Source organism: Perissodus microlepis, chromosome 9 (assembly GCF_051167445.1).
Source record: "Perissodus microlepis isolate ML-2025 ecotype Zambia chromosome 9, ASM5116744v1, whole genome shotgun sequence".
Lineage (NCBI taxonomy): Eukaryota > Metazoa > Chordata > Actinopteri > Cichliformes > Cichlidae > Perissodus > Perissodus microlepis.
Window position 1 is genome coordinate 24,889,605 of NC_140469.1, and position 23,064 is coordinate 24,912,668.

Genomic DNA, 23,064 nt, shown 5'->3' on the forward strand with positions numbered 1-23,064 from the left:
ATCTAAGGGTTAATAATGATTAATAACAAAATAAAAGATATAGTGAAACTGCTCTCTATTCAAACAGATGAAAACTGCAGTTTAATTCACTACAATGTTACAGTTTATTAATCATGGTTATTATAAAGACCTATCAAATAAGTTTGGTAGACATGCAGAGATGATCAGGATAGTTAGTGGCAATGTCTTTACTCAATAATGAGTCAATTATGAACTCAATTGTGTGCTCAGGGTTGTATTTTCCTATTGGTAATGTTCATAGTGTGAATAGGGAATCCTTGTTCTGATGCTCTATAGAACATATGAAGTGTGCCTGAAAAAAATAAAACAGAGTTAAAATAAACCAACAATAGACACATGCGAGGCAACAACATCTCTGCAGACTTCACACTTGCCTACACATGCACTTAGTTGGATTCCTTGTGAACTTTGGTGGGTGTGTGTAGGTGCCGCTGATGGGATTCAGCACGAACTTTCTTCTTAGCTGCCACTTGAAATTTAACATCGTTCTATAGTTCCACTATTTTTGGGAAAATATATTCTGGGTCACAGAGTAAACGTGGGTACTTAAAGTTAATGATTACAGTCATTGCAGATGTTTGTACAGGCTTATACATACAAACAATAAGAAAATATGTTTATTTAGGTGTTACAGACTCAGCAATACTTTTATTAATTAATTTAAGGGTAAGTATGATGTGCCAATATATTGAATTTGTGGCAACAATCTCACAGTTAATTCATAAGACTCAGATAACAGTTTAATTTACAATATCAAAGAGTATTAAAAAACACTTTCTGATAAGGTTCAGTAAAGAAGTGTGTCAAAGTGTAAGGCGAGGAATCAAATCTGACAATCTTGGCACAAGGCACCAATCCCTGTGTCACCTTATAAATCACTCAATGCTGCTGAAACTTCTTTTACTTTGGATGCTGAGACTGTATCATTTATCACAGATGAATGACACTGGCTAGTTTCCAAAGAAAGGCAGAAAAAATAACTTTTTTAATGTGGTATGGTAGCACATCATAAGCACAATGTCTTATGACCTATTTAAACAAAATAGGTGCTTTTTCGTTTTTCCAAATAAGCTTTTATCAGAGAAAATAAGGTCACTTGAAATTGAGTGAATAATGTAGAAACACAGTTTTCTGCCAATTCAATTAAGGTTATAATTCACTGTGAAACTATAATGCTACCAAAGATTTGATATTGTGGGAGGGCTTATATGCTCTGACGTACTATATGAAAACACTAAAACTGATGAGGATTTTCATGTAGTGTAGCTCAAGCTAACCAGGTTAATGTCTGCTGGCAAGCAGTTTAACAACCAAACTACTGCTAAAGGTTACTGGGTTGAGAAACTGTACAATGAGACTAATCAGACTAAATATATAGGTTAGGTTAGATTTCAATCACACACTCCTAGAGACATCGTTGTGACCTTCTGATAGCCACTGGTTGTAAGGGGAAAATGCTTGTTTGACAACTAAGTGCAAGGTTTCTGTCAGTTGTTGTGAAATTGATTTCAAAGTCCCATTCACACAGGCCTGGAGACTAAGTCAGGGAAAAGTGTTGTAAAGGAAAAATGTGCTTTGTATGACTGATTGATGAGTGGAAATGACATTGATTGATAAGAGGTATACAATGGTGCACTAAAAGCCTCTTTTTGATTGGTAGCAGGTTGCCAAAGTAACCCGTGGTTTGCAAGGATGACACTGGCTTGTCTGCAAGCACTCGCAGACTCCTCGCTGAGTGACAGTGAAGTCCAGTGAAAATGGACAAGGCTTGCTTTCAAAGTAAAAGTTGTAGGTAACTACCAACATTTATTTTGGTGGTGATTGTTCTGTATCCACTTTGTATTGCACTTTTTGAAGTTTCACTGTAGTTTGGAGAATAAAAGGCAAGTGTTTTCAGACAGGTTGGCATCTTCCAAACTATGGGCGACCATGGGAATTTTGCAGAGGAATTCCAAGTAATCGCAAGGAGGATTTGCTGCACTGCCCTCTTTGTCATCCAGTGACACTGGTCACAGCCAGAGGAACTTACTACGAGGATCATCGACCTGTGTCTAGGCTTATGTGACTGTGCCCTAATATATCTTTCTTGAGAAAATACAAGACATTTCATGCACAATCAACACTTCTTTCCAGTGTTTCATATGACTCCTCCTTACATTGAACAAAGATTAATGGGACTCAGCTTAATTTATGACAATATGTTCAGTGACAACAGATAGCAGTTTGTGTTTGAGTTTACGGTTATCATGTGTGATAAAGGGTTGTGTTTTGCATGTTTAGTTAATTATGGGTTCATCTTTTTACTTTTGCAGGATGCCGTTGTGTACCTCTTTGTTACTGCATCACATTTGTTCAATTATAAAACGTGACTGCTGTGGCCTTTCATGATAACATAAGCTTATGCATATGAGTTTTTGCCCCCATGATTTTGTGTTAAGTTAAAAAAAAATGGACCCAGTTGCAAACAAAAAAGCTAGACTGACCCGCTAGGAGGTATGACTAAAAGGAACTCTAATCTCAACATTGTGAAACAACAAAAGAGCCTGCAGCAGGGTTGCAGGGGGGAAAAAAATCCACAAGTAAAAAAGAAAATTTCCAACAGGGGAAAAAGACTAACTCAGGAAACACACAAAGGGTGCACAAGTGCTTGACAAAGACCTACAGTAGGAAAGACACACAGACAAACTACACACTGGGGAGAAGAGCGATAAGACACAGATAACCTTAAACAGACACTGGTGAGGTTGGGAAGAGAAGAACATGAGGAATTAAAATCCTGAGGGATTAGCCTTCAAAATAAAAGACTGGAAGTAGTTAGGAGAGTTAAGAAAATATAGATGAAAAAACAAAATAAAAAACTCACAGACACAAGAAAATGTTACGACTGATCATTTAGAAAACCAATTGAACTTCAAATGAATAAAAGGAAAACTAATCAAATCTTTCAGTGTGCGTTTGTGACAGCGTTTAGTTGTTTGCTATAGGTTTTGACAAAGCAGCACATGACAGGTCTACACAAACAATGCTGTTTCAGCAGATAATAGGTGCTTGGGAATCTAGCAGCGTAACACCAATTGCAAGTGAAGTGTGAATGACATAAAAGCTAATTAAACGTCCCATATTGCTGTGGCGTGACAGCGTTACTTTCAGAACGGCTGATTAACTGAAATATTATAACGCCTTCTGTATAGTGGAAGAAGATACTTTCAGAAATCGACTGATCTATTTACGTATGTGGCTTATTCAGAGATGATAGCCTTAGTTTAATTGCCTTTTTAGAAGAAAATGCCATCACAATGTGACAGATAACAAGATCAAAGAGGCATTCAATTTTCAGTCATTGTAATGTAGGCATAGTCAAGTTGACTATATTTAAAGGGCTTTTAACAGAATAGGTTTGTCACAAAGTGCTTTCCCAGAGCAGCTGAGCAGAAGCATCCCCTTGCTTTTCAGCTTTAATGGTGCCTAATACACTGTAGGAGTTTGACCTGCAGTTATTGTAGTGCATCCACCACTTCAGCTGCATCAACACGTCTGCATGACAGCTCAGTATTTCAGGTGTCCTGGCTTCAGCTCCACTGCAAGCAGAAGGCACTGATCTAATTTTAAGACTAAATCTGTGTTTTCCTTTTTAGCTAAAAATCCTCACTCAACCTCTTTGCTGATGTGATTTTGTGAAACAGAGTCAGTGCTGTTGCACATCTCTGCAGGAAGCGCATTAGCAGTAACATGATATTAGATGTGATATGGTGAAGTAAAGAAATAGCTTGATGGAAAAAAAAAACCCCAAAACACACAGAACTTTAGCTGTCATCTTCTTTTAAAGCGAATACTTAATATCAGGAATGAAAGGGTGGATTCTATTGCAGATGTAATTGGTTAATTAGTTAAAAATATATCAGTGAGTCCAGATGAACCTGTTTTTCTCACACAAAAATCTGGGCACAAAGCCACCATAATTCACGTTTCATGGCGATCCATTGTGCAAATGGTAACTGAGACGGAAAGGAGGTCATGAGAGAGTTAGCCGTGTGAGTGACTGAGAGGGATTTTCATCAGTTGCACAACAACAGAGGGGGGTATTAGGCCTTGGCAGAAAGCTGCTACCAACTGTTGGTCTGCTACAACAGAAATGAAAGAAGCTGCTTTGAGTGTGAAGAGCTTACTTTAATTATCAGACAGTGGAGTCAACAGTATGGCTCACTGTGCCTCGCTCTCACTCTCACTCATATATCGTGAGCAGGCAGATACCTTCTAACACAGAGTGCAAGCAAAAAGCTACGCATATGTTTTTTACACCATTTTCTGAGTGCAGCACATGTAGGCTCTAATATTTGAGCGAACTGAAACCACATGAATTCTGAGTCCAGCAGCTTAACATTTCAGAGAGCGATTTATGCAGATGAGAGACGACTTTAGAATAAAAGGTGATATGAATCATTCTAAGTGGACAAGGAATTGTAGTATAAATGAGTAGGCAAGCGAATTAAAAGATCAGAAAGTGCCAAATGGTAAGCTCAATGCTATGTGGGAATAGAAGCACATGTGCTTCCGAGAGAACTTGGAGGTGTCAATCCTTCATCTGGACAACTGCACATCTTGAGTTAAGATAGTCATTAGTACTTCTATGCTAACATAATGGGGAAATACTAGGAGGTTTGAAAGTTACAAATTATGATTATTGTATAACGTGTAATGTGATTTTCTTCCTTTTGGTATAATGTATCTCTAAAAAACTCTTTCCATGCCATAACACATAATTGGGTGATCCTTTATGGGATTATATAAAAGATCTACTATGTCAAAAACCAAGAGCCTCTGAGATGGTATGCACTCAAATCTCAACGAAATCTAAAATGAAAAGCACTATTACTCAAACAGCATGAAAAAAAACCTAACTCTTGCCATCGATCCTTCAAGAATGAAGAGCTCCTTTTATTTAATGCTTTGGGAATATTTTACTGCAGACGGTTCTGTTATAATAAATCTAAGAACTTTTGAGAGAAACATTTTGCAAGAGTGAGAAATATTTTCAAATGATGGGTATGTGGACTGGACGTGTAGATTTTCAAAAGCTTTAAAAACTTGAATGATGCAGTCCTTGCCTATCTTATAGTCACAGGCATGCATTACCCATGAAGCACTAGCCTCTAACACCTGGCTCCAGGAAGATGCCCTGGTTTCCCTAATACAAGCAGATCTTTCAAAAGACTCAGATCCAAGAAGGGCTTTGAATCACTCTTATCTGTAACGTGAAACCAATTTACCCTGTTATACCCTATCAGGAGCTTTTATCCCTACACAGAAAAGCTGCCAGGACCAAAGGTCTGTAAATCACTGGATTAAACTTTTACAGTGAAGCAGGCACCAAAGAAAAATGTTGACTTCCCCTTTCACCTCACTATGCATTTACACTTTGATACTGTCTGCTGTGAAGAGCATCATTTTATTTCTAAAGTTCAAAACCATAAAATACCCCTGTCACAATAAAAAAAACAAAGAAAAGCAAAGAGCAAAGCAAAGAATTACTGTCTCACTGTGACAGCTTGATGTTGTCCCTTTTCTTAGCTTTGCATTAATAAATAATGTTAACAATAACAATATTAATAATAATGAGTTGTTTAAAGAGACACCCTCCCACTGTGTTTGGCATATTCCAGGTAATACACTCAAGACAAAAACACTTCCACAAAGAAATTTAAATTAATAATAGCTCCTTTGGCAAGTGTCCTTTCTCCTCTGTCTCCCAGGTGCATCTCAGGAACATCAGTTGACCAGAATCAACTGATTTCCAGTGTTTAAAGCTCGGATTAGTGACTGGATGGTCACTGTGACAGAGGTAAACAGTCGCACAAACACTCACAGCTCCATGCTACACTGTTAGCGCGAAAGTGAACGAAGAAACAAAGTTTGCAAAAGTAAACCAGTTGAAAAACATTTGTAACCTACTGAGACACTTAACGTGGACAGTTTAATCAAGCTAACAAAGGAAAAGTGGCTAACACTAAAGCTATCGAGAGCTCAGAATCAGCCACAAGCCAGCAGCGAACAGTAAAAGATGAAAGATGCCATGAATAAAAATTCTAGAGTCAAGAGAAGAACTTAGCTTTGAAGCACTAAGAATAAAAGTGAAGAGAAAGGGGTCAATGTCCTGTTACCTGGTGAAGTTATAAACATCAGAGCTCGCAAAATCGCTAGCCCGACGTCCCGGGGCTAGCGATTTTTCCAGTCGGGCTACCAAAATCTATCTCTGCCCTGCCCGTCGGGCTATCGTAGGAAGAAAAAATATATGTCAATGCTTTTGCATTCTTTCGGAAATGTAGCTGGGTAATTATGTCATTGGCATCGGTGAGCCACTGTCAATATGTGACATATTGAAATCGCGTTTGAATTTGCGCTTGTTTTTTGCTTTCACTTTGCGAACTGTGTATAGAGAGCGACAGTACTGATTGGTGAGTGACGATAATTTGCGCACCAATTCCTCTGACATCGTCTTATCAATCGTTAGCTTACTATGCAAACATGACAAGTGAAATCTCCCGCAGCAAGCTTAAACATGTGAGAGGTTGATCGCGCAGAGAATCGCTGAGCGTTATGTGAGTGTGTGTGTAAAAGCAGCAGGATATATATTTTAGTTCTGCTGAGTCAAATAAGACAGGTCAGGGTGAAGAAGTGACAGCCAAAGAAAAGCTTACCACAAAACGGAAAAGTTATGACAAATCAGACTATAAGGCAAAAAGAAAGTGCAGCTTTATGGTTTCATGGACAAAAGAATTTCTGTGGCTGCAATATGACGAGCTAAATAACCAGGGCTGCACATAAGTGGTCCGCAGGTGCGCATTCGCTGTCAAAATAAAAAACGCGCACAAGATAAGAAGTTGCAACCCGTGTTTGTGTACATAAGATTTTCTGGAGGAGGACAGACATTTGTTTAGAACTCTTAAAGATGTCGAAGAAGCAAGCTCCTTTAAGCAATTACTTTGGTGTTCCCCCACCTCCAAAGAAATGTCAGAAGGAGTCCGAACCACAAAAGAAGCGCGTATTCTCGGAAAAGTGGTTGCAGGAGGTGAGCTGGCTTCAAACAAATGATGAACGCACAGAGATGTGGTGTGGAATGTGCCGTGAAAATCCCACTCTAGCGGACAAAAACAGTGCCTTTTTTATGGACGCAAACGCGCGTTGCAACTTCTTATCTGGTGCGCGTCTTTTATTTTGACAGCGAATGCGCACATGCGGACCACTTATGTGCACCCGTGTAAATAACATGATGTTCTGCCGGGTGTGTTGTTGGTTTTCCCTCGATTTCTGAGTCAACAAGCGCCTTTGTTACTGGGACCAGTCATTTTAAGAAAGGCCCCCATTAGAACCCATGAGAAATGCAAGAAATGCATTATTGCTCAGTCTGCAATATCTTTCCCAGAACAAACACCAATTGCAAATAACATACTAAAAATAAACCTGAAAATCAGTTTAAAACAGCGTACTACGTTGCAAAGAGTGAACTACCACTGGCAAAATTTAGCAGTCTTTGCAAACTTCAAAAAGCAAATGGCCTCGATCTTGGTCCCACTTGCCTCTTACCCGTGACTTCAGTGGAAATTTCAAATTCAGGATCTGACACAGACTGATTCATGTCCTACACAGTTCTTACAAGTTCATAGAAATTTCTGTTCAATTAGAACCAAGTATCTGAGTTGATGATTGTAATTTTTATACAATGTTGTAATTTGTTTTTCAACAATTTTTTGATTAATGTTTTGTTTCCTTTACAATATTATACATTAAAGTATAATATTGTAAAGGAAACAAAACAGGAAACAAAACATCAATCAAAAAATTGCTCTCTTTTTTATTCGGGCTACCAAAAACTGAAGAGTCCCTGCCCGAAGGGCTACCAGGGATTTTGAAATTTTGCGAGCCCTGAACATATTGGAAAATGATGTGTGACAGAATCTGACATTAGTTTTGTTGTATAAATCTGATGCACCTGCTTTTGATTGGTAAGGTAAAATACATGAGGTGAAGGCAGGTGTACAGCAATTCATTTTCAGATCCTTATTTATGTTGCTTTTCAGTAGGATAACAATATATTGTCAGTTGTGAGAGTGAGAGAAGATCCTGTAAGTTACTGGAGTTTGGGGGAAATTGTTAATTTTAATAATGTCTTTGTTATGAAAAAGTTTCCACAGAGAAGAAGTTGAGTTTTGTTCATATATGCTGTCAGTTACTGTTTCTTAGAAATTGGTATAGGCAAGTCACACTCAGAGTATATTTGAAATCAGCCAAGAACATTTTGTAATCAGTGCATGTTTAGTACAACTCCAAGAGCTAAGTTTAATCCTTTGTTCCAAACAGGAACTGGCCCATGTCATAAAACTCTGTAGAGAGAAGCAACATGGCCCAAAGCAGAACCTATATAGTACTGTTGTAGTTCTAGATCACTTTCTTTCAATTTTGTTTAGGTATGGGCATAAAATTTCAGCTTATACTTTAACCACATTAACTGCACAAGGTGCCAACACTACAGAGTGCCATCAAAAATAAAATTAATCCACTGCGCGTTTCAGTAACTCAGATGCCAAGAGTGAAGCCAGGAAAACTTGTTTGCTCACAACATTTGGAGGAAGAAATTTATATACTCCTAATGAAGCCTTGCAGGCAGTTTGTCTGCACTGCTTTCTCCCTTTGCCGAAAACTTTGGGCTTTATTACCTGGCAGGCTTTTAATGTGCACAAAAAAGGAATGTAACACCCTAAGGTAAAACCCAAAAATGCTAAATATGGTCACTTCAACACAGCATATGGCAAATCAGCAAGAGATGTTTTTGTGACAGTGGAGGTGTATGTCTTCATACCCTTTAAAGTGACAAAAATAAGAACTATATTTAACAAGTGTTTTTCCAGGACAGTCACACACACACACACACACACACACACCCCGACATATCTAAAACAGTTGTAGGATTTATAGCAAACTCAAACTTTCTGGCTTCCTCTGAAAAACTCTTGCACCACACCACTATCTGGAGGTTCAATAGCTGACTGCAGAGCTGCTCTGTATGCATGTCATGTGTAAAACTGCTAAAAAAAACAGGAGCCAAATTAACTACTTATACTGTGTATCCACTGAAATGTTTTTGGAGCAGTGCTAAAGTCGATCTTTGCCCTGTTTGATTTATGTACCCCTTAGGTGTGGAGGTGGGCAGGGAGTGAGGGATGTCTTTGAGTGCCACTTACATGAATGCAGCAAAACTTCCCTCTGCACTTTAATGTAGTTGAAGTAGGCAAGGGAATTCTTGTGGTGGGAAGTAACTGGACCAAGGGCTAAACAGACTCATCTCTGGTTATCACATTGATTTTTTTGATCTCTCTCATACTACCTTCCTCTCTGTTTTTATGCCCCTCTCTGGCTCAGAGATTCTTCTGGAGTGCTGTGAACTCCTCTTCTCAGTGGGAAACTGTGAGATCTTCAGGCTGAGAGCTTTTAAAAGCCCTGTGATTGCAGACCAACCCAGGGCTAGGTATTCCCCTAAGACCGAAATTGTTGCCATGGTAACACCCACTGTTGGCCCTGGGCTGGAACAAAATAATGCACACAGGAGGTGGAAAGAGAGTGCCTGAGCAGGTAATCCATTTGACAACACAATGCTCAAACATGCCAACCCTCTATGATGCTTATGTTTCATGCAAACCTGACTCACAGTGGGTACTACTGGCAGCATTTGAGTCTTCAGATGCTTACCATACCCAGCTGACAGAGAGAATATTTTTATTGCACCTCCAAGGTGCAGGAATATCAGTGCAGCTTATTGGATCTCGAAGCGTGAGCAATGAGGATATCTCTGTAGGCAGAGTGCAAAACTCATAAGGAATGCAAACAAACATATTGATCACTTTGATTACCTTCATTGTCCTTAAGGGTAAAGTTGGGATTAACTGGTAGCTGGCTTGGTGAAGCAAAGGAAAACCGCTGTCCGTTGGCAAAGTCATCCTTATCCACTGCTGTGACAGTCTGGATCACCTGTTGTTCACAAGACAAAGGATAAATCACGTTCCAGAGACGACACCTGCAACATTTAATTATCTGCCACACCGCTTTGAAACACTAACTCTGATTGCACATAGGACAAGGAGCTGATTTAGTTTCTCTAGCATGTCTTGTGATTTGATGATCATAATTAGTCACAGTCAAGAGTGCCTCTGACCTACAGCCAAATGCTCATGTAACTATTTTTTCTTTACTTGTGTGCGGTGCTCGAAGGAGACTATCTAGTTGTGACACTTGCATCTGAGAGCTTTTGGCTTGTGCAAGGGGGAGCTGGAATCTAACAATGAAAGACGTGCTCTCGGGGCAACCTTACTGCCACTTCTGTCAGATTACTACGCTTAATTGGTAAAAGACACAGTGAGAGCGAGGAGAGATTGTGAGGAGAGAAAACAATGACCTGATACCCTCTGTCACCGAGAAAAAGTTTAAATGTGAGATTAGGGGCATTTTTTTCTTCTTCTCCTGGTGTGCTTGCTCAAGCCTCTGTCCTTTGTGTCTATTTGTACTTATGTGGATGTCATGCTTGACAGAGTGGCTGAGTGGAGCAGAGCTCTCTTTCTTCTAAGGGCTCAAAAGCTAAGTTCTAATTGTTGTCATTTTAATCAGTGTGGGAAAAAAGACACATGCTAAAACGATCATTCTTAAAACTCAGTGGGATGTTTGCAAACAAGATGGAGCTATACAATTTGCTGTCAGCATGAAAATGTCTGCATGGTTTGATAGCGGGTGCAAATTTGTCTTCCATTAATCCATTGTTTGGCAGATAGTGACAATCAGCTCTTATTGTAGGCATCTTTTGGGTTGAACATGTCCAGTGATCTTTGATCTAATTAGTAAATTAGTTTAGTGTAAATAAATAAATAAATCCTACATGTCACACAATGTCAAATTATACACCAGAACAGCCCAGTGACTGCTGAAGTGAGAATTCATACTGAATTTGTTGCATTGAAAGAGTCACCTATAAAACTAAACAGCCCATCTTGAAAAGTGTTATCATCCCTGCTTTTCTAAAAGTTGTTCATGTACACTGCTTAACCACCACCTAATGTAAGGTTTATGCCACAGCTGCACTAAATTAAAAGTACTGCTAATTACTAAACTCGTGCTTCATGTTTATGTAATGATTAATCCGCCAGTATGTGGAAGCTCTTTAATTTAAATTACATTTCTAATGCTAAGATGTAGTTATTGTTGCCATTCATGGATTTTCAAATATACAGTTTTACAAAAAAAGCCAAAAAATAGTAAAGAACATTATTACTTTTTCAATTATTATTGCTATAATCCCTAAACAGAAAACAAGTGTCTTAGTAGCTGAATGTAATTTTTAATTTTCAACATGTTTCTAAAATATTTGTGTTTTGTTATTGGTCTAATAAATGTGTTAAACACACGAGGTCACTTATACAAAAGTCAAGTATTTTTACTCCTTTAGCAATTGGCCAGTATTGCTGTAACAGTAACTCATTTTTTAATTTTAACCATGGGACACCTCAAGCTTTAAAAAAATCTGCTTGAACTTAAATGCACCGTAAAAGGCAAAAAAAGTGCTCAGTTAGTAAAAAAGAGCTATATAAGAACCAGTTCCCAACCATTTACAGTGTACCACTAAATATAACATATATATAACTAAATATAGGTGTGAAAAAACGTTACTTCTTTATTGGCAAGAGGTATTGTGTCAAAATTTTGATTGTCATCTTCCAACAAATGAAAAAGAAAAGAATCTAATTGCTGTGGTATTAAAAAGAAATACAAACATATTCTAAAACATTAATGAGAAGCTCAGTTTTTAAATGCATTGTCTTCTGAATAGTGGTATCCTGCTGTCTCATTCAGTGCATTATAATACTTACCAGTTAATCCCCTGAGCCAAGAACCCTCAGGCAACAATGTAACCTTAATACAAATTTAATACAAACTTTCATTCGAACTTTTCTTCAAACTTTTCTTCCAACAGCTCAAAACTATTAAAAATGTATTTAGTTGTGTCTTCCTAGTCTTTACTTCATCATCCTTTGCCGAACCAGCCTTTCAGCCATTTTCCATGCTGCTGATCGCGCTGTATCTCAAAAAACCTTCTTAATTTGAATGAATCAAAGACTACTGAGCGCAAATTGGAATGAGCTTCGATTTAGAGCTGTCATGGTTTGCTGCTGAGATACTCATTTTGAATGAGGGATGATTAAGCAGCTCTCTCCAGTGCCTTCGCAGTCTCTTATTGCTCAGCTCTCGGTGAGCAACCCGAACTGCTGAGGGAAACAACAGTTCGGTGCAGAATTCATGTAGTCAGGGAAATGACTGTGCTTAATGGACAGCGCTCAACACTTTACTTCTGAGGTGTTTTTGACTTGAAGGAATGTTTTAATGTTTGAAGTCAGAGATTAAGAGGAAAAAAAACCAAAAAACGGAAATAGGTGTTTTTGTGTTTTTCTAGGCGAGTCCCCGACACTTACTTGTCCCGGTCTTGAGCTCTCACAGACAATAACTTCCTCATCTGTTGCTATTTCTGGCGGATTGTCATTCACATCGAGGACCTGAACAGTTACAGGAACGTGACTGAGAAGGCTGGGATTGTCTGAAGCAGAGAAAGAAAAGAAAAAGAGACAAAAAAGATAAAAGCCAAGCGTGAACCTTAATAGAAAAGTGAAACATTCAACATTTCAAACTAGGGCATGGTGTGCTCTTCCTGTTAGAGTGTTTATGGGTTTTGTCTGTCGGTTTGTCATTATAAAAGCACTGATCAACTTTGTTTATTAAAATTTATATAATCATGGCATTTTTTTTTTCAGTTGTAGTTCTTGGTTATAATACATAACCCATCTTACATGTAAAATATTCACTTTGAAAGATTAAAAAATATACTCAATGGTTAATTTTTAAACTCAATTTAGTGAAACATTTTTTTATTATCTGTGTAATGTGAAGAACATTAGTATTTACAGGATGTTACAGGTCCAAGAGTGCAAAATTGTCTAAGAAAAAGGCTTTTATGACCTACGAAGACCACCTGAAACAGCATCAGTACTAAGCAAAAAAAAAAAAAAAAAAAAGCAGGGCTAAATGTACTGTTATAATGCAAGTGTCTGAAAATGGCAGATTGAGCTACTCTTATGACTGGGAGTATACAGGTCACATGTAATTTTTCTCTGGCCCCACAGCAAGGGCCCTTGAGCAATCTAGTTAACCTCAGCAGCCTGCAGCTCCTCTGTCACTGACAGAAGAGTTGTTTTGTAGCTTCCAGGTGCGAGTATGTTTTACATTATGAGTGTTACCAGAACAGTGCTGAAAAATAGCATGCTTCCTCAGCAGAACCTTCAGTGAAAGAAAAAAAATAATACATATATATGTGTGTGTGTGTGTGTGTGTGTGTGTGTGTGTGTATATATATATATATACATACATACATACATACATACATACACACACACACACACACACACACACACACACACACACACACACAGTTAACGCAGGTATTCATGTCTTTGATTTAAATGAATGCTCCTACATCTTTACTTACTTTACTTACATTTTTTTCACCACCTATTGAAGATTTGACTTTGCACCAATGGTATTCCAAGACAATATTTCCACCATAAACTACCAATTTAAACCCCCAAACACTAAAATGTTATTTTATCATACGTTCATCCTCTAATTCACTTTCTCAGTTTGGACAGTCCATCTATTCCCACGCCTTTTCAGGATAAAATCTCTACAGGATGGTTCACAGTGAACTGTTTGGTGCTTTGTCTCGATGACACTGTGTCCTTGCTCATTCAAAGAGGTAAAAATTTATCATTCTGCCTTTTGACAGTGTCTTGGCATGTAACTGTATCCTTGAATACTAAAGAGAAGTTAAAAGAAACATTAGCATTCAGAATCCCACTCGCCTGGCAAGAGATTTGCCTAATTGTGATTACAAATTATCCAAGTTACCTGATAGCAGTTGGAGTTAGAGGGGCATGTATTGATTTAATTAATTTTCACTGCAGGAAAGGACACTGAAACAATTGAGACTAATTCGATTTTTTTAGTTAATTATAAGAAAAAATTATACTCCACATTCTAATCAATATGCAAATATTATCCTTCACTGTTGTTTTCTCAAGTCTTCAGACTGTTAATTCCATTACTTACACTGGACTGTTTAAATCTGTTGATTATTTTTGTATTGCTGTTAATAATCCCATTTAGGCATCTTGGTGCATTGAGTTAAACGTGGATAAAATATAAACAGTCCACAGACTGCACACCTTTTTTGGTTAACTACAAAACTTTAATTACTTGACTTTAAGCAGTTTTCTTAATAATGATTAGAAAAATAATTTTCCCTTTTTAATTTACCATTCAAATTACATTTGATTTTTGCAGCATAGCTCAAATAACACACATTTATGGTCTGTATGTCAAAATAAGAGGAATATAATTTTTTATATATTTAGAAGTTGGTACACCTGTGAGCCATAATATGATTTTATTAACTAGTTTTCAATCGAAGAACTGGATAGAACAAGTATTGACAAAATTATAGTACATAATGTGTTTTTGTTTGTATTCCAAACATTTAATATAGAAAATTAAATAACTGCTACAAATCTGCAGCAATGAAAGTGTCCATTAACATACACTGTACTGATGCATCTTCAAATACGATTATCTACATACATTTTTTGCTCAGTAGATAAATGGAAGCTGTTCAGTGCAGATTCATTCCTTTTGGAACCTTTTATTTTGGTGATATTGATTTGGACTCCAATTTTACCCTCTGTCTGAGTATATGATCCCCGCAGGGTGTCTTGTTATCTGGTGGGAGAGCATTTAAGAAAAAAACAAACTCGGGGTAGAACTACAGCACACACCTATTTTGTAATTTCTGCTTTTTGAATCATCTTGCTGTCATGGCACAGAACTCAACCATAATTTGAATGCGATTCTGATTTATAATGTTTCTTATTAGCTTGAGGCAAAACAAAACAAGAGTGGAAAGATTGATCAATCTCTTGAGTCCCTCTTTCAACCGAATGCATTACAGCATTTTCAAGTGCTTATGACTGTTCAGTTCATTATGTGCAGTGCATCTCCCAATTTGCTTATTTACCTTTAACAAACAGTACATTTAATTTTTATGGATTTATAAAACAAAAAAAATCCACTTTGTTAAATACTATAAGTGTAAAATTAAACTTTAATTAACTACCTGAAATTGTAGGGCTACAAGAAAAGGCAAGTTGTTACTTCATATAAGCTTTGTTAAGATGAAGCATAGCAAAATACAGCTGGTATCACCACTACCCACTCATGAACATTCACATAAGAGTAAACAGATGTACCAGTGGCATTGCATTTACTTACTCTTGTAAACATTTTGTATACGGAAAGCAACCTGGATACCTACCAACCTCCGAGGCCATAACAGTGATGTTGTGCCAAGGCATATCTTCCCTGTCCAGGGGCAGTGTTGTATATATAACTCCACTGTATTCGTCGACTCTGAAATAATTTATACCTTCCTCTTTTCTGTCCAAGAAGTATCTATTGAAAGAAAAACAAGATTGTATTTGATGTTATGTATACATTTGGAATGTGCAGTACAAACCCACAGCGAAACCCTCTGTTAGAGATGTCAGTGTTGTCAGGATAAGGATATCTACACACTGTTCTTTACATTGAGATGTCATAAAGTTTTTGAAATGCTAATATCTTACTGTATTCTAGGAAATTCAAAAGCTAAATAATCCATTTAGTGCTAAACAGACTTGAGCATAAATGACAATCACTCTTCACATGGCCAAAAGTCTGAACGCACCCCTCACTTCTTTTATTTTGCCAGTAAAAAGGTGAATAAGAGCAGCAATTTATTTATTGTGCATTCATACATAGAAATACATTGAATAAGGCAAAACCCAGAGTTTGTCCAATTCTACAAGTCTCCCAGTTCTACCAAGCTTGAAGTAAATATTTGGTACGACCACCTTTATATTTCATGCTTGTTCGTTTTTTTCTATCCAGGTATGTTTGTTTAGAACCATTGTTGTGTTGAGAAATGACACCATTGCCAGTCAAATCCTACCAGATGGTTTTGCATGGAAGATCAAAATCTGAAAGTATATGTTTTCATTGATTCCATCAATTCTGACAAGACCCCCAACATCACAGGCTGAAAGGCAGGCCCAAACCATGACCGAACCTCTCCCGTGTATAAGGAGGTCACTGTTGAGCCTCTGTCCTTATCTCTGTGTATCATGAAAATTCAAACCAAAAACTTCTAAACCTGCTGTCAGTTCCTGTGTAATTTGGCCTACCTCAGTCTATTCTTCCTGTTTCCCTTGTTTTTTTGGAAAGCCTTTTCCTATTTCTTGAGCCTAGAGAACTATTGGTCAAGATCACTTTAAAAAATTACAAACATTACAAGAAAGTCTTGGAAGCAAAGCATAAAGAAATAAACACAAATTTCTTAAACACTAATCTAACTGGACATTTCAGTATTTCATTAACACTACGCCACAGCAACGTGTTTATCAACGACCTAAAATCTCTAAAAGTGCCATTCTGTACTAATTTTGTTCTTCGTTTCCTATTTTGTGTGTAAAATACTTTTAATGTATAATAAAGAATTTTAAAACTTTAAGTATTTACTTAACTTACCTAAATTGCATAAATTTAAATGGCCCGTAAGAGACATTAAAACAAAACAAAAATATATGAGGTAAAATCACAAAAATCAAAACTGCATCTGTTTTTAATAGGTAGTCTTGTTTTCCATCCCTTTACCATTCTCTGTGCCGCTGCTACTTTTAGATAATTCTTATTTAGTCCTGTCCTGACCACTTGCACATTTGAGAAGCTTGCTGGATCTCACCCAATGTGACAAGACAGCAATGCTTCAACTTTAATGCCATATTGAGGAAGAGGACAAACTCGCAGGGAGGCTAATCTGGTGAGTACAGCAGGTGGCATGGAAAGATTGTTTCGGCAAGGCTGAAAAGCTCTTGTATTTTCATTGCCTTCTGCTATGGTAAACAATGGCCCACACCGCATGTTTTGCTCTTCCCAGATGCCTTAGGACATTACAGCTGTACCCTGTTTTAACAATCTGACCTCAGGGGATGAATTCCCTGTGCACAACTCTGTATTTGGAAGAAATAATGATGCTCATGGTCAGTTCCTGACCTTGTGTGCCACCTTTAGGCTTGGCCTCCACATTCATTCATGGAAAACAAATAAAAAAGAAAAACAAGAAAAGAAACAAGTCTGGTGTCAGAGTCCTGGAGCTTTTATTACCAGTGATTATTCTAGAATTGTGACATTAAGGGGTTAGTCTCACACACTGTTTGCTCATTGAGGTGAAATTGCAAATGCACAAGGGTAAGTGGCTAGAAAAATCTAAAATCTGCAGGAAAATGTGAAGCGGTCCAGAGTTGCACAAGGAACAGACATTTCGTAAAGAGGAGATCGGCAAAATTTTAATTAATTGTTACCACGCCTGATGGAATTCCTCTGGTCATACAAAAAATAACTAAAATAAGATGATATAAATAAACTCTTTTAAAGTTGGTTCCTCAAGTTTGCAGCATTTTTCCAACACAATCTTGATAATGTGATTAGGAGATTAAAAAAAACAAAACAAAACTCTTGGAAGCTCCTTTAGACCCACAGATGACAATACGCAACCACCATCACTGAGCAATACTGGTCAAGCGTACACCAATCCATCCATCTATTTTCTGGTTATCCAATTCAAAATCACCAGGGTGTGGAGTCTATCCCTGCTGCATCTTTGTATATAATTCTTTTAGTATCCTTTTCAGTACCAAGTTATAGAAGCCTCAGGATATTATGCAAGGGCATTGTGTTTTGACCCTGGCTTAAAGTCTACCAAGCCAGAGTCGAAAAACTATGCAACAAATATTTGTTTTTGTTTATGTCCATTTTATGTTTCAAAAAACCAAAAAAAAAAAGTAAAACAAAATCCTGAATTAATAAGATTTAGTAAAGCACAACAAGAACAAACTGACACACTGACGTGACTGAAGTGCCGAGGCAGCATGAGCCAAAGGAGACATATTTATGCTCCTGTGATTTTCAAAGCCTGGTACCTCCACTAAAGCACATGAATAGAATAATCCCTACAGCTTTTAAATGGACTTTAGGTCTTGACAGAATGTTCTGAAAATACACATTTCTAAGTCAAGAGCAATTATCTTCAATATTTAATAATAACAAAAGGCAGTGTTCTCCTGGCAATGTTTACACTCTTGTAATGGCTTTCTAGCAACAGTGTTATCAAACTGAATGCAAAGGAGTCTGTGGAATACAAAGCAGAAATGAGCTCCAGTGCTTCTCAAGAGTTCAAGCACAAAGTGAGCATTGACTACGTATTCCCTAATTTATCTCTTAATGACCTATTTATACCTTTGATCCAGCATTCATTCTCCTGTGCAATATACCCTTAAGTCGACAATTTTCAATCGACATGAGAGGTAGAAATGCAGTGGGTTTACTGATACCAGGACTGCATTTATTGAATATTTGAGCTCAGATTGCCTGTGTTCCTGGAACCTGCAGTAGTAATGTTGTCATGATTTATTTAATTTTCAGGCTCATAAGAGCATGACATCCTTTCAGCTGTAAAAGTAAAGGTCTTCAGAAGAAAAGCATATTGTTTGATGGCATGTCAGATAACCACAGTGAAACGTACACAATGCACAACACTAAAAATATGTTTTGTTCTATTTTTTTTTTTAATATAAACTGCCAATCGTTTAACTACTCATTTAACCTAAGATTTTAATTTATACACAGTGTTTAAAAATGGTAAAACACTATAATAATTATAATGGTAGATTTTAGTGGTATTTCACTGTTTCCCGTCTTACTTTAATGAGTCTGTTTGATACTACAATTGATGCAGTCAGTTAATACTGGCTGAAGATGGGGATCTGTGCTGTGAGTAATGGTAACTAGGCCAAAAAACATTTCAAAACTATTCCTAATAAATATGATAATGTATAAGAGCAATCAGAGGTAAAGACCTCTGGAAAACTCATTTGATTATTCAGATGTCAATTTCAAACCATTTCCCAACATTTCAAATGTCACTTCAATCACATATTTATTTCATCGCATGCATGGGCAGACTTCTGATGATCAAAGAGAGGCAAACACTGCTGAATTTTACATTCTGATGCAGACACAAGAAGCAGAGGCACACTTGTTTAGCTTTCAGTGTTCAAGTGGATGTTATCAGAATACTTCTTGCTGCCTTCTTCTTTACGTGATGAACAGCGCAAGTAATGTACTGCGAGAATGGACCAGGAATTCCTCAAGGAACGCAAGGAAAAGTCTTTCATATGTAGATTACCTTTTTGTTTTACTACAAATCTTTCACAGCTTGTCAAGATTAATACATGAATCAGAAAAACAAATCTTCACCCTGTTTTCCAGACATTTCAAACTGTACAACATTCATCAAGGACGACGAAGCTCACCTCATGCAAAACAGACATAATTAGAGATGCTGTGATAGGGAGTTTTATGGCTGATTAAGTTAACGGGTGTCATATCTGTGTGGTGCGACTGACACCAATACAGCAAGTGATAGTATTATCCAAAAGAAACTTTGAAAAATGAATAGAATAATGGACAGAGGGAAATACTTCTTTTTTTTACCACTCCAATGTGAAAAGGAATTTAGTATCCCAATTAAAACCATAATGCTGTTTGAAACCAACTCCAAAATGTAAGTTTAAAAATATATATAGTTTCTTTTCTACAATAGACCAGCTTCATAGCTTTGAAAATCCTCTTCAAACCTGGACTTGATTATTTTTGGTATTTTAAACCATAAACCATCATTTATATGTAGACTTGTGAAATCTGAACAAGGAGAAAAGTAAAGACTAATGATTGCGTACTTTTAAATTCGTGAAACCTTTACTTTGTCTGTGACAACACAAATGCCAAACAGTTGATTAATTAGTCTTGGTTTGATTAATCTTGACCTGTTTGCTTTGGTCTAGATGTGAAAAATAAGGCAGAATAATGATTAATGAGCTGAATCATATAATATATTTCATATATTATGTTAAGCTCCGGATACAATGCCAGGTAACGCAAACAAACCTCTGCATACAGTTGGTTATGATATTATTCCAAAAAAAAGTTCTGACTGGTAATTCATCTTTGCTGGAAAAGAAGCAGAAAAATCCCAACATAGACTTAATAAAATGGAAAGAAATCCAGACTGTTTCTAAATTAAATAACCTTTCTGGCATTAAAATTCTGAGTGAAGTTTCAAAGGTATGAAGAACACAGCCTGCCTAAATAGACGGTGTAGCTTGAGCAGCACATTAGCAGGGCGGCAGCTGTCATGTACCTTGCACTCACAATTATAGCAACATCTCTGGTGCTCCATCTAAGTCAACACAGGAAGCATTCAGGCAGAGTATGAAAGGAAAAATCCTGTATTTTTAAACCTCCACCCTCCATTTCTTAACTTTTGGGTTCTGCATTATTAAAAGCAACAAAAATATTTCGAATTGTTTCAGTATTGGCAACTACAGAACAGTTGTGATACAATGCCATGGGCCAACTGTCCACTTAGTAAAAGTGGTTATAACTGCCAACAATAGGTTTTGATTGTAATATAACAAAAGTCTCACTAACAGAGACATGCCAACCTAAAACTAAGGTGAGTGAGAGTTAGAGAGAGCAGACAATGTGGAGTAACAATACTGTACATAGTAAATATATGCTTTCTATATATAAATATAGAAAGGTTAGATTAAAACAACAACAATAATAATAATAATAATAATAATAATGACTTGAGGTTTGGGCAGCAGACTAATCTAGTGGTTTGGATATATGTCTCAAAGCAAGAAGGGACATTTGCACATCCTCCCAGTGTCTGGGTGGATTCTCTCCAGGTACTCCAGCTTTCTCCCACAGACATGACTGTTAGGTTAAATGATTATTCTAAACTGGCCGTAGTTGTGAATGTGAGAGTGATTGGTGACCAGTCCAGGGTGTATCCAGTGCCATGCCCTACAGCAGCTTCAGCCCAACCATGACCCTGAACTGGATAAGTGGATGAAGACTGATGGGCTTGGGGTTTAAGCATTTCCACATTGTAAGTGCCTTTTAGGGAGCAGTAACTTATTGAATTTACGTGTATGTAAACGCTCCGGTATGTGCACATTTCATTGCAGTTAATTAGAGTTAATTAGAAGGAATAAATAAAAATGCATGCCATGAAAATGTCAGAAGTAAACCTGTTGTGATTTTAGTGTTTTCTTTCATATTCGTATTTCTGTCATGTTATTGATGTGATTAGAGTCAGTGCACGTAATTTCTTGCTTCTGACAGTTTTTTCTACTCTTGGGTGTATGATGTCAGTGTGTATTTATATCTAATATTGTCACAACTTGGCCACCTGCTTTTCAAGTCTTTCATTTGCTAGGACCAGCCAGTGAGAAGGTTTTTAAAGGGACACTGTCCTTAATGGAAGAACAGCTTGTTTTTGATAGTGTATAAACATCATAAATTCCTTTTCAAATTACCATCCAAGCAAGTGAGTAGTAAAAATAAGGAGATGGACAAACGATTTGTGGCTTTCTTTGCTCAGCAGTGGACTCATTCCAGACATTTTGCCCCTTTGATTAATTTTAGACGGAAAAATAGATCCCAGGATGTATGTAGATATAAATAAGTCTGAAGCATAATGTGGCTACTGTGGAGTAATAAAAATACATAATAAAGTCTTTGGCTCATGTTTACAGTTGTTATAGCATGAGTAAAAGTTTTCATTAGCTTTGTCCTTGAAGTTGATGCATTGAGCATCATTTGAAGCCGGCCACAATGGATATGGAAATGGAAAGTACACTTGCAATTGGTCACTGTCATGCAGAAAAAAAAAGGTGTGTATTAATATCTGTGGCCTTCACCACCTCCACCCATTTCCATGGGACACCTTATAGACATCAACTGCACACCTGCAGCTGTACATTTACTGAAATTCTCCTGCTGGTTATTTGCTAGACTGCTCCTTCAGTAGCTGTTGGAGTGTGACACCCTGACCAATGTGCAAATAAGACTCTTCTTGTGCCCAAGTTTCTACTCTTCTATTAGTCAAACTTTAAAAACCACACACCCTAAAAACCTTGCTATGTTAAATGAAAAAATAAATAAATAAAGCTCTCCATGGTTAAAGGACCTTAATATTAAACAGAGATGTTTGCTGCTGTGAGATTCAGGAAGCATCATACACCAACTGGGCCTAAAATGCCTGCAAAAAGGAACATGTATTTTAATTTGTTGAAGTTAAAGGTCAAATCGATGTTGACTGATAAAATTTGCTTCTGCTTCGGGGAAAGCTGTGACATACTTCAACATTTGAGGTCACAACTTTCGTTTGCTTAAGCTGCGTAGGAGGTGACTAGCAGATAGATGAATTCAACCAGTGGCTTACTGTAACTGTTTGCTGCTGCAACAGTACAGTATCAAGAACCTAAACAATCTTGTGCTTATGACATGCCCCACTGCAGCTCCCATCAGGCTCCAGCATTAATGGAAGAGTCTTTAGGCACTGCATGATGCCCTGGATAAACAAATTACTGGGAGAGATTACAATTCAGAGTTCTGGGTATATATATTCCCCCCCATGTAACCCCTTTATATCACCTTAGGGTATGTACTAATGAAAATAAACCTTCAGTGTCAGTCCACATTTTTTTTCTTTTGCACTTCATGAGCCAATATGTTCCAGTTTGAGTCCAGCTGATGCTGATAATGGCTGACACAGCTTTTCCCATACATCCTTAACTGCAACTCTCTTACAAACCTCTGGAGCATGCCTTGTCATGTACCAGTCTCAGATCTTTAGTTTGTTAAAATGTGTGTCCTATACTGTCTCTAGACTTTGCTACAGTCAGTTTATGTGGTTTTAGAGTATTTTAGTGTTAATAACTAAATAAAATTGTCATTAAG

At 37.3% G+C, this 23,064-nt stretch overlaps 1 protein-coding gene across 2 annotated transcripts in view; it reads right to left on the minus strand.

Moving 5' to 3' along the window:
• The window catches only part of LOC146380587 (cadherin-18), a 186,547-nt gene that overhangs the window by 10,288 nt on the left and 153,195 nt on the right, over positions 1–23,064 (minus strand). For both annotated transcript variants that reach the window (XM_084939783.1, XM_084939782.1), the window contains exons 8-10: positions 15,473–15,609; positions 12,528–12,649; positions 9,924–10,041 (exon numbers count right to left, since the gene is read on the minus strand). In XM_084939783.1, the coding sequence (XP_084795909.1) occupies positions 9,924–10,041; positions 12,528–12,649; positions 15,473–15,609 (377 nt within the window). The remainder of the gene's footprint in view (positions 1–9,923; positions 10,042–12,527; positions 12,650–15,472; positions 15,610–23,064) is intronic.